This window comes from Excalfactoria chinensis, chromosome 6, assembly GCF_039878825.1.
Source record: "Excalfactoria chinensis isolate bCotChi1 chromosome 6, bCotChi1.hap2, whole genome shotgun sequence".
Classification (NCBI taxonomy): domain Eukaryota; kingdom Metazoa; phylum Chordata; class Aves; order Galliformes; family Phasianidae; genus Excalfactoria; species Excalfactoria chinensis.
Genome location: NC_092830.1, coordinates 25,254,012 through 25,269,811, shown reverse-complemented (window position 1 = coordinate 25,269,811; position 15,800 = coordinate 25,254,012). Strand labels below are relative to the sequence as shown.

Below are 15,800 nucleotides of genomic sequence, written 5' to 3'. Positions count from 1 at the left end.
AGAGCTGCTCCATCCCAAATTACTTGCTAATATGTGTGAGCATGGCAGCTGGAGAGCCACAGCCTCACCCACCAGTGCCAGCAGCAATGCACTTGGGCTCAGCATCAGCTGCTTGTCCCAGATCTCTGGGTCTCCCCAGCAGCACAACCCTCAGAAGTTTGCTGAGCCATTGTGCACTGGCCCTGAGCAGGCGAGCTCCCTTCCCACGAGCAGAGCAGATGGAGCAGCAGTCAGAGGCCTTTTGTCATCACCTCTCCCTAACAGGGTCCAGGCAACGGAGGCGGCAGGAAGGGAGCAGAGCCACAGGATCAGGCAGGTTGGAAACCAAATACAATTTGTTTGCTGTTTTTCCTTCTTCTGTTACTTTGCACCATCACACTACTTCCTTCCGTTCTGCCGGTAGCTGTGTACCATGCTGAAGAGCACCTTGCTATCTCCATCACCCCTGCAGCTGGTGGCAGTGGGTGGCTGGGTGCACAACATGTGCATGGCATGGCTCCTCCATGCACGTGTCCCACAGCCCCAGCGGGTGGGAGCCTGAGCCGCAGGCAGCTCACAGCTTTGATGCCTTTCAAAGTCCAAGCATACGCACTTCAGAGACTTTTTTTTTATGGTGCGCAAAGAGGGAAAGGCCCCTTAACCCAATGTGACAGTGAGCAGAGTGCAAGTGCTTTAAATCTGTCTCCCGGTTTGCAGATAAAAGGAGTCTCAGAGCAGGCTCAGAGATAGAGTACAGCCGGGGTGCGGGGAGCAGGGGATGCTGCATCCCTCAGCACATGGCACAGCCATGGCTGGAGGAGAAGCAGAGCCCCTCAGAACTGCACTAGGCAGTTCCTATGCAGCTTTGGGTGCTCACATGGCCCAGAATTTCATCCCTCTTTTCATCAGCCAGAGCCCATGTACCACACAAGCCACTTTTGTGCATCCTCTCCGCTCCCTTCCTCTCCCCATCTGCAGGCGTCACTTGCGCGAGAGCCCACACTCCAGTGTGCAGGGCAGATGGGGGTGCCAGACACCCCTGCTGCAGATTTATTGTCACAAAGAACTTCTTCCATGTATGTGAGCTCCATTAGACCGGCTCCTTCTCCCCACCCTTCGTTGCTCCCCGCCTGGGGGCAATGCTTCCCGCTGCCACGTGGCCCCATTGGGCACCTGCAGTGGGGCAGGGATGGGCTCAGGTGAATGGATGCGGTTCCCAGCCCTGGATGGAGGTATTCCCTGCAGCACAGCACAAGGCAGGAGAGGCTTGGCTGGGGAGAAACTGGGACCTCCAGCTGTACGGAGCAGCGTGGCTGCCAAGGCGGCTCGGCTAACAAGTGCACAGGGGAACACAGACGTGCAGCCGGCAGGGAGCCCCACTCCCAACCCTGGCACCTTGGCCAGGACACACAGAAACTTTCCCATTGAGTTCCTCAGTGCCTGTGGGCTAAGCAAAGGAGGTGAAAAATCACTGGCGGCATCCAAGCGTCCGAGCGCAGCCCCACCAGGCGCAGCCCTCTGCACCGCCACGGTGCTTTCCCAAGGACGCCATCAATTCACACACAATATTACACTGTCTTTTCTTACCACAGCTGAGCAGGCAGCCTCTGCCATCGCTTCACCCTGTGATCCCTTAAAGCCTTTCTCACGCCCCCGTATGCTGTTTATTAAACTTAGATGCAGGAAGTTTTAGCACCTAATGCAGGAGAAGCACATCCCTCACAACCTTTAGGAGAAGGTCCAAGAGAAGCCACAGTTATCGGGAAACCTAAGTTTGGATTTCAGCTTTGGCTTTTTCATTGGGTTTGTGTTTCTCTCGCCCTCCCTAGAAGCATACTCAAATTTCTGCACATATAGGTGTAACCTCACAGCAGTTCCTTGTGCATTAAGGGAGCAGACATCAGTTCCAAGGATGGATAAAACAGAGGGGAGTTCTGTATGGATGAGCATTTCCAAAGTTTTGCATGCTCTAGCAGTCTGAAGAGATAGCTCAGACTTACCTGGGGGCCTCTGCAATGAAATGAACGTTTTGCACCATTCTGGACTGCTTCAGAGTGATATTAACCAGAGCAATGTATTATGTCTACTGCACGCCTAAAAGGAGCAGATAGCTCCTAAATGCCAGACGGGCTTTTCAAAGGCACTGCCCCATGAAGGGTGAATATCAGTGCTGCTTCTCCCCTTACTTCCTCTGCTCCCTGCTCCCACACATATACAGATGGGCTCAGATGCACGCAGACAGACTTACGGACAGGAGAAGCTCTGCCTGAAGGGCTTCTCAAGCGCATGCCACGCAGTCAAGCCCTGATTATTTTACAGCTGGCTGCCCCAATCGCTCAAGAAGAAAAAGCACTTCCATGATACCCAACCAAGTTCTCTCAGAAATAACTAGGCATTAAAACACTTGAGAGCAGCTGCATTAAGCTCAGCAGAAGCATTTATATTCCACTGGCTGAGCGCATCCGTGCCCAGTTCAGAGCACTCAATTTCTCCTGTTTTCTTCCCATTAGTTGCAAGAGAAGCCCATTTCTGCAATTCTGCCCCTGGGTGAAGGCTCAGATGTGACTTGAAGGCTCACAGCATGGCCCACAGCAACAAATATCACCCCATTGCACAGAGAGCTGTGCACTGACCTTTCTATTCTTGTACCCAACAATGTCTTCAGTGCACAGCCCTGGCTGTGCACATCCCCTGGCTCTGGGCAGACAGCATATGCCAGGTTTTACCAAGTTCCTTGTGCCACTCACTGCAGCATGCCACAAGGGAAGAACCAAAGGGAGCAGGACCAGCAGCAATCTGCCACACTCAGGCAGCAGCACAGCCTTCTCTCAACAGCCTCTGCCTCGTGCCCATCCCACCTGCGGAAAAGCCTTTGTGACGGCGGCCAGCAGGTGTGTTGGGTTTCACAGCATGGTGACCCCGCACAGGTCCATCCAGCCACTTTCATCCCCCTGATGGCTCCCACGGGAAAATAGCATCCTCCACACCACCGTGAGGGTCACAGCCTGGTCTCCACAGGCTTTTTTATGCTCACAGCTTCGAAGCCCCACACTAATTGGCACCTGCTCATGGCTCTTTTAAAGTGCAAGAGCAAAACTGGTGCTTGTGTGGCACTGAGACATGAGCAACAGATCAGCTCTGGAACTCCTTGGAGAGAGCAAGGAAGAGGCCATGAGGGGCATGGCGTCTAGTTTAGTGGGAAAATTATCTTTAAAACAGCAGCAATTTGAATATCTTCATTGTCTTTATCAGCCCAGGGCATATTCCCCAAACTGTCCTCTGGTGTTGCCCTGCAGAAACCCTGTAAATTCTTTCCTGGGGTGAGCAGAACACACAGCTGCTCTGCCAGCTTCTCCACTTATGGGTGGTAAGGGGGAGAGGTGGATTTGCTAGACAAAAAGGAAAATAGATCAGATGGAAAGGAAACCTACTACTTTTAAAGGGAATTTGCATAGTCTTTCTTTATTCTCATCCTATGTGTGGGAAGCCCCAGCCATCCAGGGGGTTTTGGAGAGCAAGGAATGATGCAGGACACCGAGAACCACCAGGTCTCAGCTGGAGATGGGACTGTGCCCCAACCTGGCCCTGCAATGCCCCCTATAGTCACTGGCATTGCCGCTGTGGCACTGGCCTCTGTGCCACACTTCCAAGCTCTGGGCACTGGAAGAATTTCCAGCCACAGCAGCAAAGCTCTCCCATCTGCCTCCAACATGCCGCACTTGACATTAACTAATGTCTCCTATTAACACTGAATGAAATGGATCTGGAAAAATTCATTTGCAAGCAGAGTTCAAACAGGCCACAAGAAAAGGTGGATTCTCAGCTGTGTCCTGGATATTTCTGTGGTGAAGCCAAGCATCTGCAAGAGGGGTCAGGGACAAAGGCAGCACATCATTCTGGGTGCAGGGAAGAGAAAAACCAGATCCCCCCTAAAACCTGGCTGGGAGAAGGGTGCATCTCTGTGATCGGCCCCAGGCAGACCTACCGGCAGGGGGTTGAAGTTCTGGTCCACCAGGTGGTTGTGGCCATGGTCAAGGAAGGAGTGCCGCACCACTACATCAATGCCTTGGCTGGCCAGCAAGCCCAGTGTGTTCAGCCACCTGTGTTGAGGAGACAAGGTTAGGCCACTGCAGGGACCCCAGCTTCTCCATACTCCCACCCACTGTGGTGTCACCAGTAAACAAAGCCAGCCCACGTGTCCTGGGCATGTTCCTATGGCTGCCCCCAAGGCAAGGAAAATCTTCCTTGATCCTTTGTGATCACAGTTATCTCTGAAGATTGCAACAGGATCTATGTGCTATTGAGCTGCACCATTGGACTAGCCCCAGGATCCAGCAATAGCTGTGGCTTCAAAGAAAGACAGAATATGGTTTCCAGACCTAGACCCTGTACTCTGAAGAGCTTCAGTTGCCCAGGAAGGGATTCAAGGAGTGACTGCATGCAAGGGTATGTGGCTGCAGAATGGGAAGAGGGTGGCAAGGCTGTGGAGTGCAAGCCCTGACCCCAGAGCTGGGGTGCACAGGGGAGCACAGAGCCTGTACAGGTGGCAGTGCCCTCATGCCAGGAGCAGGTGTCACTCACAGGAACCCGGCTGCATAGGAATCGGAGAGGTTGTTCATGCCTCCAGCTGAGGTAGCACCAACACCTTCCAGCCAGATCTTCTTGCCTGGTGTGTAAGTATTCACAACCTGTGCGGGAGATAACAAACATCAAATGCAGCGCCTCTCCCCAGGGCAGGTGCAATTTGCATGTCTCCAATGTGTAATGGCTGTGTTCAATATGGAGACTGTGGCGGGGGCATCCTGGCAGCTCGCAGTGGGAAGGGAAGTAGCTGCCACTGTGGGAGCATCATGGGACAGGGCAGCCACAGCTGAGCACCAAAGCACCAGGGCTCCAGATACACAGGCATCACACAATGAATCCTTTCCTCTCCAGCAATCTTGCTTCTCCAGGCCAGGCTATGAGCTCCTGCAGCCAGATGTCTGAAAACTCCACATCTCAAGAGCGCGCTGCGCAGCCTGACAGATCCTGCCCCATTAGTGAGGAGCACTGGAATGTGCTGGATGGACTGGGATCCCTCAAAGCTGTTAAATACGCCAGCTCTGGGCTGCCTCCCACTCACAGCCTGCAAGAGTCGACATCCCTGACTGAAGCCCCAGAGGTGTTGGCATCCTGCCTGTAATTATCTAAGCCCGCCACCTTCCCCAGTCAGAGAGGAAGCAATAAAACAGGGAAGTGGACAAGCCCAGCTGCTCTAATCAGCCCCGGCAGGATGCACGGACTCAAAGCCAAGCTGGAGGCTATTAGCACCCAGCACTGTGCTTTTGCTCAGCCACACTGGCATTCCCAGGAGAGCTCTTCCCACTCCCCAAACCCAACAGGGGGCAGCTCCTCACTGATGTGGGTCTGGCACTGAATGGGGACCAGGTCCCCCCAAGGCTGCAGCATGCCTCCACCTTTCTGCCCATGGCTTTCCTGGCAGTCCCATGACCTTCCCAAGCAGTGAGACGTGTATCACCAGTTTAGTGAAGAGCTGGGTGGGATCGTGCCCCATGCTTGTCCCTGTGTCCAACCCATGCTCCCTGCTTGGGTGGGCCACTCATGTATGGGGATGGTCCCCAGCTTGTGCTGGAGGATACAGCAAGCAGCTTCTATCCTCTGGTTTTGCTGTGCCGACATGTGTCCCCTTTCCTGGGTATTCTTTGAGTTGTGTGCTCATCCTACAGTTCTTGCAGGAATTACAGCAGCGATACATAGTGGTGACTGATACAGTACAAAAACCTTGACAAGACAGACAGATGGACACATCCTCTAAGTCCAAAACACTTCACTCTTAATAGGTGTTCATCCTTTGCTGTGGGATTGGCAACTGAGCTGCCCACAGCCCTGGTCCCTGCAGCAGCTGAGGCAGGGGACCCCTGAAGTCCCTGTTTCTTACACAGTGACTGCATCCTGGAGCTGTCCTGTGAGCGGTAGAGATGGAGTGGCTTGCTGCATGCCACGCTGTCCAGAGCAAATCACAGATCACCCTAGAATTGTAATAGACAGCTAGGGCTGGCCAGGTTGCTACCCCATCTCCTCCTCCATCACCAGCGTACCATCCCTCCAACCCACCCTGCAAGCACTGTGATGCTGCTCCAGCCCCACACCTTGAGCAGTGCCCTGCCCAGGCCCTGAGCTGCAGTACTGTGGGCACAGTGCCGTCTCACCCTTGCAGACTCTTTGCACTCACTTTCTGGATTTTCCTGATCTGGTCAGACAGTGTGTCTAGCAGGCGTGTTTTCAGGAAGTCGGTCACTTTGGCCACTCGGCCATCGATGTAGTAACTGCAAGGAAAACAAGATGACAAGAATGAAACCACTGGCATTAGTTCTGCCCCTGTCCGTGTCCTTGTGTCCCACTGCTGTCTCACACCAACAAGCCCTTTTCCCTCCAGGAGAGGATCTCTGCAGAGGCACTGTGTCCTCTCCTGCATCCCTCATCCTGCTCACATAAGAGTGCCTGCTGCCCTTGACATGGCACTGAGCATTTCCCATCCAGGGAATTCCTGCTCTCCATGTGCTCGCTTCAATGAAACATGGCTATAGTGCTGCCAATCAGAATCCGAATCATCTGCATCCAGGTGTGGGAGGAAGGCTTTGAAATGCCTGAGTGCTGGCTCCTGGTTCCAGGACATAAGGTGAAGCAATCCATCTTTGGGGTGCAAACATCCTGAATTGGAGTTTGTCCCAAACATCTTGTCCTGAAGGAGTGATAAGTGCTGGCACCCTTCACACAGCAGCCATAGGTGAGGCAATACAGAGGGGCAGGAGGTCTTAGGATGGGAGCACAAATCCCATAGCGTCTACATCTGTCCCCTTGGGTCTCTCCCGGGCATGCTAGGCTGCAGCACTGGGGGTTCTGAGAGATGCCCTACAACATTTGGCACTGGTGCTGGAAAAATGGCAGGGAAAGAGGCTTCCTCAGTACTTGAAACATGGAGATGTGGATAAGAAGAGTGCAACAGGGCTTTTTGGTAACACGTGGAATTGGAAGGATGCTGTTGCAGACATATGTACCAGGGATTGCATGCTCCACTTGTTGCCCTGGGGTGTGAAAAAAGGCAGATTCACCTTTCCAGCTCCTTTACAGGTGTGGTTTCTCTATGACAAGCATCTCTTCCAGAGCAAGGCCCCATTAGTGCTTGGCAGCCCATTGCTGAGAGCTGTTGTCTCTCTGAGATTGAGCCTAGCAGAGGAGAAAGGCAGCAGTGACGTCTCCTTGCAGGGATGCTGTTAGCAAAGTGAGCAGCCAGCAGCTGTGGGGCCTCCCCACATGGGTACAGAGGTGCACACGAGGGCAGGAGCCTCCCCAGAGGATGCTGCAGCTTGTATCAGCCTTGGCCAGGACACGCAGAACACGTGCAACATGCATGAACGCTCAGAGAGGATTTTAGCTTCTCGCTGCTCCAACTCACTGATCAGGTAACAGGGTAAGCGTGCTTGGAGCTGTGCAGGGCTGCGGGGGAAGGCGAGCAGCCAGCACTGCCTGGCCCAGAACAGAGACGAATTACAGACTCAAACTTGCAGATGCCCTGAACATGAAGGGTCTCCTCTGCAAATCCTCTCCCAGGTGTGAAGTTCCAACTTTGTCCCCCCAAAATCTCAGCATCATGCCAGTCAGACTCTGGATTCACTCCAACCCTTTGTAACGGGGAAATAGGAAGGAGGCATTTTGGCACACCTGTGCTGACAGTAAGGTGCTAAGGGCAAAACGTTCCTCAGGAAGGGGGACTTGGGAAGTGTTCGACATTGTTCAAATCAACCCTTATACAACACAGAACTGCTGGCTGCTGTGAGGACAGCGGGCCTGTGAGCAGCAGGCGGTGAGGGGGTTTACAGAGATTACTTTTTAAGACAAAATTACAAAGCAGCAGACTCTGGGGATGGCAGATGTTTGGATTTTAGTACAGCACTTAAGAACTGAACAGAAATGAGTTTTTAGACTGCTTTGGAAAAAAAAAAAAAACAACAAAAAACCAACCACCATCACCTGGGATGAAAACTGGCTGCAATGCCATAAAAGCAAAGTTGTATGAGGTGGGAGAAGATGGAGTTAAAGACCTCAGCCTATGGCAGAGGACAAGATCTCTGCTCTAACCAGAAGCAGCCCTGCAGCACAGCCACCACCAGGGTCACTTCACACCTGCATTAACAATCAGGAGAAACAGGGGATGGCATAGGGATGAATAAACCTGCTGCTTCGGTCTCAGGGCATTTTGCTGATAGCTCGTACCCCAGACAGCAAGGAGGAAGCACTGTGGCTTTGGGTATTTAAGCAGAGCCTGAAGGCAATTCCACGATTTCTCTATGACTGGTAGAGATCTATTCTCAGGCACCAAGAGGTACATTCAACACCCAAAAGTGGTTAAGAGGGAAAATGGCATCAGCTGCACAAGAACTGTGATCTGAGGCCAGAGGGATGGGCTGGAGCTTCCCCAGCCAGACTGAGATCTTTGGAGCTCTGGGACAAGCTGAGCAGCACCAACATGGGCTGGTGGGTTGGTGCTGGCTATGGTGTGGCACCAGGGTTGACCATAAAGTCCATGTGGGCACAGGGCACATGAGATCCCACAGCACAGGAGGCCACCTGACTTGACTGCTGCCCCAGGTGACTGCTGTCACCCCAGCACACCTCAGTCCTGTACCTGCGGGCTCATACTGCCTGTGTCACACTTCTCTGGAAAGATCCACAACTTGCTGCACGGGACCGTGAGCATCGCACTGAGTTTAATGAAGGCAGTGCACTGGCTCCTGGGCAGCTGGTTTCATTTACCTCCCTTTCATTTTAAAGAGGAACCTTTGCCCCTATTATCTGACCTCTTCTTCTGTTGCAGTTAATTACATTAAAGCCCACTTCCCAAAGCTCAGGAATTTCCGGATCTACTTTGTTGCCTGCTGCTATGGGGAGAGTCTGCTAGGAATTAGGGCACCAGCCTGCTGGGGACATGAATGGGACTGGCCTCACTGCCAGCACTGCACCAACTGCCACCAAATGGAGGCACCACTGCTGACACAGGCAGCCCTGTGCCCTGCCATTGTCAAGGCCAGAGAGATGTCATCCAAACTCAGCCCAGCAAAGCACTTTAAGAAGGATGCTATATGTGTCTGTGTGCATGGCACCCCCAGTTTGCCACATGGAATGAGTGACTTTCCATATTGGAAGGTAGTATCATATTCTCCAAAGACTTGAAGGGATAGATGCCCATGGCTTTGAAGATGCAAACATTTACTTGCCTTGCAAGTAAACGGATTTGTGAGTGGCAAAGACAGCCTTGCACAAGGATCTGCCCATTAAAACTTGGAGTTCTGCACAGCACTTCAGGTGGAAAACCAGCCATACAGTGACACGCAGGGAGGGGCCCAGCACATGGCCACAGGTTAGGGAGATGATGAATCTTCACAGTGTGCAGCACACCAAGCTTTGGAGCTGAGCCAAGAGATGCGGTTGTGGGAAGGGTTCTGAGCTGTGGAAACCCACATCCAAAGACTGAGGGGGTCTGCAGTAAGCTGAGCGTTCACTCATATCCAAACCATAAACTAAATTATGCAAGGAAAGCCAAAACTCTCGGAGCCACTGTCGGTCCTACTTGCCACACCCTCTGCTAGTGGAAATTCCCTGAACATTGCTGAGCCATTCACACATCCCTCTCCAGCAACACATTACTTCTGAAGAGGGAGGCACACATGCTGAGTTACATATGTAAGTGAAACCATACTAAGAAAGATCAGCAAGCCAGTTTATTTACACCCAGTGTCACTTCTCAGATGTATTTCAGAGAAGAAGGAACAGTTGTGCATTTTCACAGAGGATAGGGATCCCTGCAATGTATTCCCTTCTCAATTCCCCTTCTGGATAGAGTGCAACCTTTTCAAAGGAGTAACAGATTTGACAAATTTATAACCAATATCCCTGGAGAACGTCAGGGTTTGGAACAGAAAGGCTCACACTTGCAGTTTGACAGCAGTTTGGTTTCCTGCTAATAATTTTCTTCTTGGATACAAAGGAGCTTGTTTTGTTTTGTTTTGCTGTTTGGAGCAGAGGGATGAGACACTGTTTTGACATTCACTCATAAACAGTACAGAAGCCCAGGCTGGAGCTGTGGCTATTGTCAGTCCTTTCAAAAGCAGACGGGTGCGACCCTCCCAAGCTGGAAGCCCAGGCAGGGGGAGCAGCTGCTCCTTTACCTGAGTGGGAAGTGCTCAGCAAGTGGCATCCCAGCCACACTGCCCACATGCAGGGAGCTGTGCTCCCACCTGCCTGCAGCACCTAGTCCCAGAGGGAAGGGTCCCCAAGCCGCAGCTCCCTGCACAAAGGCTGGCTACTTCTTCCTGCAGTGGATCCAAGGGCTTGGCCCAGCCATCAAGCCCTGTTTCAGCAAGCAAATTCCTGGGCTAAGTAAATGCGATCAGCACATCGTGTAATCATGAAAAGCAAACTCCCAGCTGAGGCATAGATCATCATTGCACAGCGTGAGTCTGTAAGTAACACAAATCCCACTCCAAACGCTCTGCTACCCCACTGCCCTGCTTGCACTGAGCTGCTGCCTCAGGGAAGCCCCAGGAGCCAGGTAGCAGAGCAATATGGCAAGGCACATGGCTCCCCAGGAATGGGACCTGCTGGGTTCCAGCCGAGGCTGCTGCCATAAACCACTCTCAGATTCAGACAGTTGCTTCTGCAGGAGGCTCCCAGGTTAACACAGAGACACAGAATCCCTGGGCTCACTTGCAGGAAAACCTCATGTCTTAAAAACCACTGAGCTCTTTTTTAAGTGTAGGTCTCTAGGTTGGCTTTACAAGAGGAACTGTGATCTGAAGGAGGGGAACAAATGCCCCCATAACCTGGCCAGTACACTTCAAGTGCCAGGAGGGGACCAGCAGCGCTGACAGGTGATGGAATACTCTGAATGGGAGGGGATGAGATGGCACGTTCCACTCCAGCAAAGTAGCCTAAGCTCTCTTGAAGGCCCAGTGCTAAGCCCACGTTAAGGATGCAAGCTCAGCCAGGACCTGAGATCCCAACTCCTCTGCTCAAGGCAAATGCAGTCATTCGGGATGCAGGGAGGTCTCACTCTGCCTTCTGCTTCCAAAGGTGCACGCCATCACCCTAGCTTTGGGCCATGAGTAAATGTCATGGGGCTTGGTTTCCAGTGGGCAGGCATGCTTTTAGCCTTTGCCTCAGCTGCAAGCATCAGAGGTGAAATGTGCCCACTTGTTTGCTGCAGAAGGGGCAACGCCTCTTTTTCCTATTTAAAGGACAAGGACAGCAGAGGTAGCTCCTACTATTTGTCCCCTTCCACACCCAGCCAGCCCATTCATTTTGCTCCAGACACTGTCAGATCACTGCAATTAGTGTAGGAAAGCAGGAGGAATGGTGAATACCTACTGTTGCCAGGTAACAGCATCCACTGTGCTGCCAGCCACTTTCATGAACCTGCAGGAAACAGGAAGAAATCATGTAAGTCCAAACTTGTCACAGGTGTTCATAAGCAAGGGGAGATCCTAAAACAACTTACATCACAGGATACCAAAGACAGTCACTTTTGAACATTAGAATGTATGCAGGCAATAGGAACCATTGGTTTGGTCAAGAGAACACACTTTTGGTGTCTTTTGGTGACAAAGATCCAGGGACACAGGAGTGCACCAATATCCTTGCTACCCAAGGAAGGGAGCTGCATCTCCTGCAGCTCCAACTGCCCCCCATCTGGCCTGCAACCAAGGGTGGAAGAGGAAGGAGAAGGCTTGTGGACAGAGATGGGATGTTTGATCAGGCCAACTGGCAAAGGAGAAAGGAGCAGCCAGCAAGCTTTGCAAGCACACAAACCTCTAATCAGGTCTGAAAAAAAGAGCAGCAAACTTCAGCCTAAGTATAGCTCGGAAACAATCATTCTAACTTTAAATTAATGACGATAGTCAATTATAGACTGGGACGAAAGGGCATCTGGACCCTGTGAAGCATAAGAGGACACTGGCAAAGGCAGAGGTAATAAATCCCTGCGGACAGGAGGGAAGAGACACAATTAGAAATGGAAAAACAATAACGTGCTGTAATAGCACTGATGCGTTCCCGCTCCTGCTGCCCAGCAGTGCAGTGGCTGTCAGTTCCCAGGCTCGCTCTCCAGCTGCGCTTTGTGTCCCTATGATGGGCAGCAGAGCAGTGGCTTTGGGGCTGGCTCCTCCCTGGCCATACAGGGCAGCAGGACAGAGCAAGAAGCACACTGCACCATTCATGCAGGGCACCTGGCTCAATGGTGCTGCACATGCAGCCACAGCGGGCACCTGCTGAGGATGCTCCTCTGCAGAACTCACTGCTTGCACCGTGCCTGCAGTATCGCTGCCAGCACAGCCCAGTCTTTGTGCGGGGCCTGAATGCAAAACACCACAACCTCCAGCATCCCTGGAGTGACAGAAGCAGTGCTTCTGTCTGCTCTGTCTCCTTAGGAAACTAACAGACCTCTTAGTTTTCCTTTTCCATCCCCATGAGAGTGAAATACATTGACTAGTTCTACCCATTTTCAAGATTTTCTATTAAAGATGCATAACCACCTGATTTTGCTTTCGGTGTCTATTTCTATCTTTAAATTGAGATTTGTTGCAAGTTACAGATCAGAATTTCCTGTTAAATCTTCAAGTCTTGATAATGAAGCTGTGCATGGAGCACACTGGATAACTCGGGCTCTGGGAACCTGGATCAGATCAATACCCAACAAGTGATACTGCAAGAGCCAGAGATGAAAGCCTAGTGCAGGTGGAGACCCAGCGGTGCACAGGTACTCAAATATCCACAGCTTAGGAATGCAGATGTTATTAATCCCTTTATTCCTGTAGCACCTGTGCTGCTCAAACCCTGGATTTTGAGGCCAGTGAAGAACCATGCAGACCTGCAGTCCGACCAGCACTGGCACACGTCTGTCTGGGATTTCCTGGGCTGTGCGATGTGCACATGTGCAGCACCACGCAGGCAGAGCAAACCAGAGGCTTCCGGCATGGATCAGATCCCTGCACATGTGCCGTGCAGATGCTCCATGCTGGTGCAGTAAATCTGCCATTTCCTTACGCTGGGTTCTGGGAGCACGGCTGAACTCTGAGGTGTACATGCACTGAGTCACCCCTAGGAGCCGCGGGACAAGCTCAGCCTGCTTAGGGCAACATCCCATAATTCGGGTGGCAGCATCAGCCACTGCAACATCCCCGGCTGGGCTTCCACGTGGCAGAAACCTCTGCACATCCTCAGGATCTGATGGGGCAGAAGCTCTGGGTGGGAGAGAATACATCTCCTGTCTCAATTCGATCCCCACCAGTCATGGAGCACCCACTGCAACCTTATGCAAATTGCTCCCATGGCTAATTAGCTTCCAAGTACGTTATTTCTCATCTGAATGTGTCTATCTTCAGCTTCCAGCCACTGGAACTTCCTAGTCTTATTCCTGATACATTAAATAGCCATCTGCATTTGGAAACCTCTTTCCCATGAAGGTAATTGCCGATTGTCAGCCTTGAAATAAAAAGTAAAAAATAAATTAAGAAGCGATCTTGTAGCAAAGAACGCAGCTGCAGAAGGGAGACGAATGACCACCTCACAGCCTCCCAGTGGTTTAGCACTGTCTGACACCCAGACCTGGATTTCACAGCCATGGGTTGTTCCATCTGGTACACCCTGGAGAACTATGCAAGCCAACTGTGCCATGGCTTGGCTACCAGAAGAGTTGGCTCAGGAAAGCTGGGGCCATGGCCAGGCTGTGGAGGACTGCACGCTCCTATCTGTGCGGACTTTTCTGCCTCTCCACCCTTCTTACAAGTCAAACGGGGTCAGCATCCATCCTGTGGCTCCAGCTAGAGCAGCCTACTTCATCTCTGCTCACGTGGAAGGCACTGTATACCTCTGCACATCTCTGTAACGTTCCTGGTTCTGTTACATCTTTTCTGAGATGAAATGACTGAGATTGTAGATAGCGATCAGGATGAAGGCACACCATGTACCCATACAGCGCTATCATCTCATCTGCCTATTTTCTTACTCTCTTTGTTCTCCCTGTACAGGTGATGGTGATTTCGGCTTTCCAGCCATTCAGATCCGGTTTCAGTTAGAAAGATTGTCTTAACTCCTTCCTCCTGAAAGAGTAATAGATGGGCAGCTGCAAAATGCCTCATCGCATTCTTCACCTCCTGTTTCAATGTATTTATGAATGCATTTCAACGTATTTATGAATGCACATCCACAAGCTTAATGGTACATGAATTTGAGTTTATGCTGCAGTATCCTTCCCTCTGCATCATTAGTTACTTGTCTCGTGGCTTCATTTTTTTCCACAGAATTCTTGCTCTGGACCCATGCAGTATCCTGGTTCAACCCATGCCACCCCCACAGGGGATACAGCACTGAGATTTGGCTTTTGGGACCAGCAGACTCCATGGGATCGGGACACCGAGCCACCTTCTGCCACTCTTGATGCCAGCAGTCCTTGGGACCACCTGGGTAAAAGATTATTAGGTTTTGTACCGACGGCATGAGCCATAACATACGTTAGCATCCTAATAGCTTTCCCTCATGTTACTTTTCTTCCAGTGCTGAATATGTGATTCGGTGATGCATTGTCGTGTCTGATTCCTAATCTGCTGTTAAAATCTTTGTTAAATCTTTGTTAACTCCTTAAAATCCCACTTTTTTTTTTTACATTTTCTTTTCCTCCAGGCAAATTCTGAGCAGTCCTGGGATTCCTGTACCCACAGACGCAGTAGGTAGCTAAGGTGGCCTGCTCTCTGACAGCTCAGGCTGCATGAATAGTCTAATTAACACCTCATCAAACTCAACTGTGAGTCGTGTCTGGAGAAATTCCCTCTTGCACCTGCGCACTCACATTTCCCCATTCCCCATTTGTTGCCTCCTGTGCAGCAGGGATTGCAGAGCCCATCCTTGTGGCAGTGGTCTGCTCTGTGGGGCAGCCCCAGGTGGCACTCACGCTCTCTGTGCCGTTTCCCCGTGCAAAGTGCTTGCACCCCTGCAGTGAAGAGTGTGCTGTCATCACTGAGAAAGGCACAGCCTGATGCAGAGAACAAGGCACTGTTCATGCTGACACCTCCATCACTGCAGGACAAGGTTTACACATATGAATAAGTTCAGCGTGGTTGCTAGAAATAACAGTTCAAGAGTAGCCTTCAGTGTTTGGAACACAGGACATGCAACTGGGAATTGTGATTTTACATAATGCTTCGCACTGAGAAGCTTTTCTCCGAGCATCTCCCCACTCAGATAACTCAGGAGGCTTTCCCTGGAGAGTGCCTAATGTCAGCTTCTGCTTTCTTCTCCTGCTGAAAATCATTCCCTGCTCTCTCTGAGCTCTCCTTTCCTTCTTCAGCTCATTTCCATCATTTGTCTTACCAAAATTCACTTGTGCACTCTGTGCAATATGGACTTCTTTCCTTCCAGACTAAGCCAGCCGTCCTGCCTTCTGTGCTAGGCTGTCTCATCTCTCCTCTCCAGCCTTAATGGCCACACCAGAACCTACAATTTAGTATCTCTTCCAACCAGCCTGAATTCTGCCATTCATCACATTGTTTTAAATGAAAGCAAAATTTGTAGCTCTCATATATCAGAACTATGAACTGCATGCACTTGATCTGCTCCGCAGCCTTCATCCCCTGCGAGCACTGCTCAGGCCGCTCATGGTGCTCCAACAAGGTGGGCAAAGGGCTTGCCATTGAAAGCACCTCCCAAAATATCTCCTGCTTGCTGGCTTTTCTGGGGCTCACCTGGGATCCCCAGAGGCAAGCCTTGGCTGT

General features: G+C 51.4%; 1 protein-coding gene across 12 annotated transcripts in view; it reads right to left on the bottom strand.

Moving 5' to 3' along the window:
- Positions 1-15,800, bottom strand: part of HPSE2 (heparanase 2 (inactive)) — an 85,538-nt gene that overhangs the window by 5,156 nt on the left and 64,582 nt on the right. For all 12 annotated transcript variants that reach the window (XM_072339980.1, XM_072339982.1, XM_072339973.1 and 9 more), the window contains 4 exons: positions 11,404-11,451; positions 6,212-6,305; positions 4,561-4,667; positions 3,965-4,079 (listed from right to left, as the gene is read on the bottom strand). In XM_072339980.1, the coding sequence (XP_072196081.1) occupies positions 3,965-4,079; positions 4,561-4,667; positions 6,212-6,305; positions 11,404-11,451 (364 nt within the window). The remainder of the gene's footprint in view (positions 1-3,964; positions 4,080-4,560; positions 4,668-6,211; positions 6,306-11,403; positions 11,452-15,800) is intronic.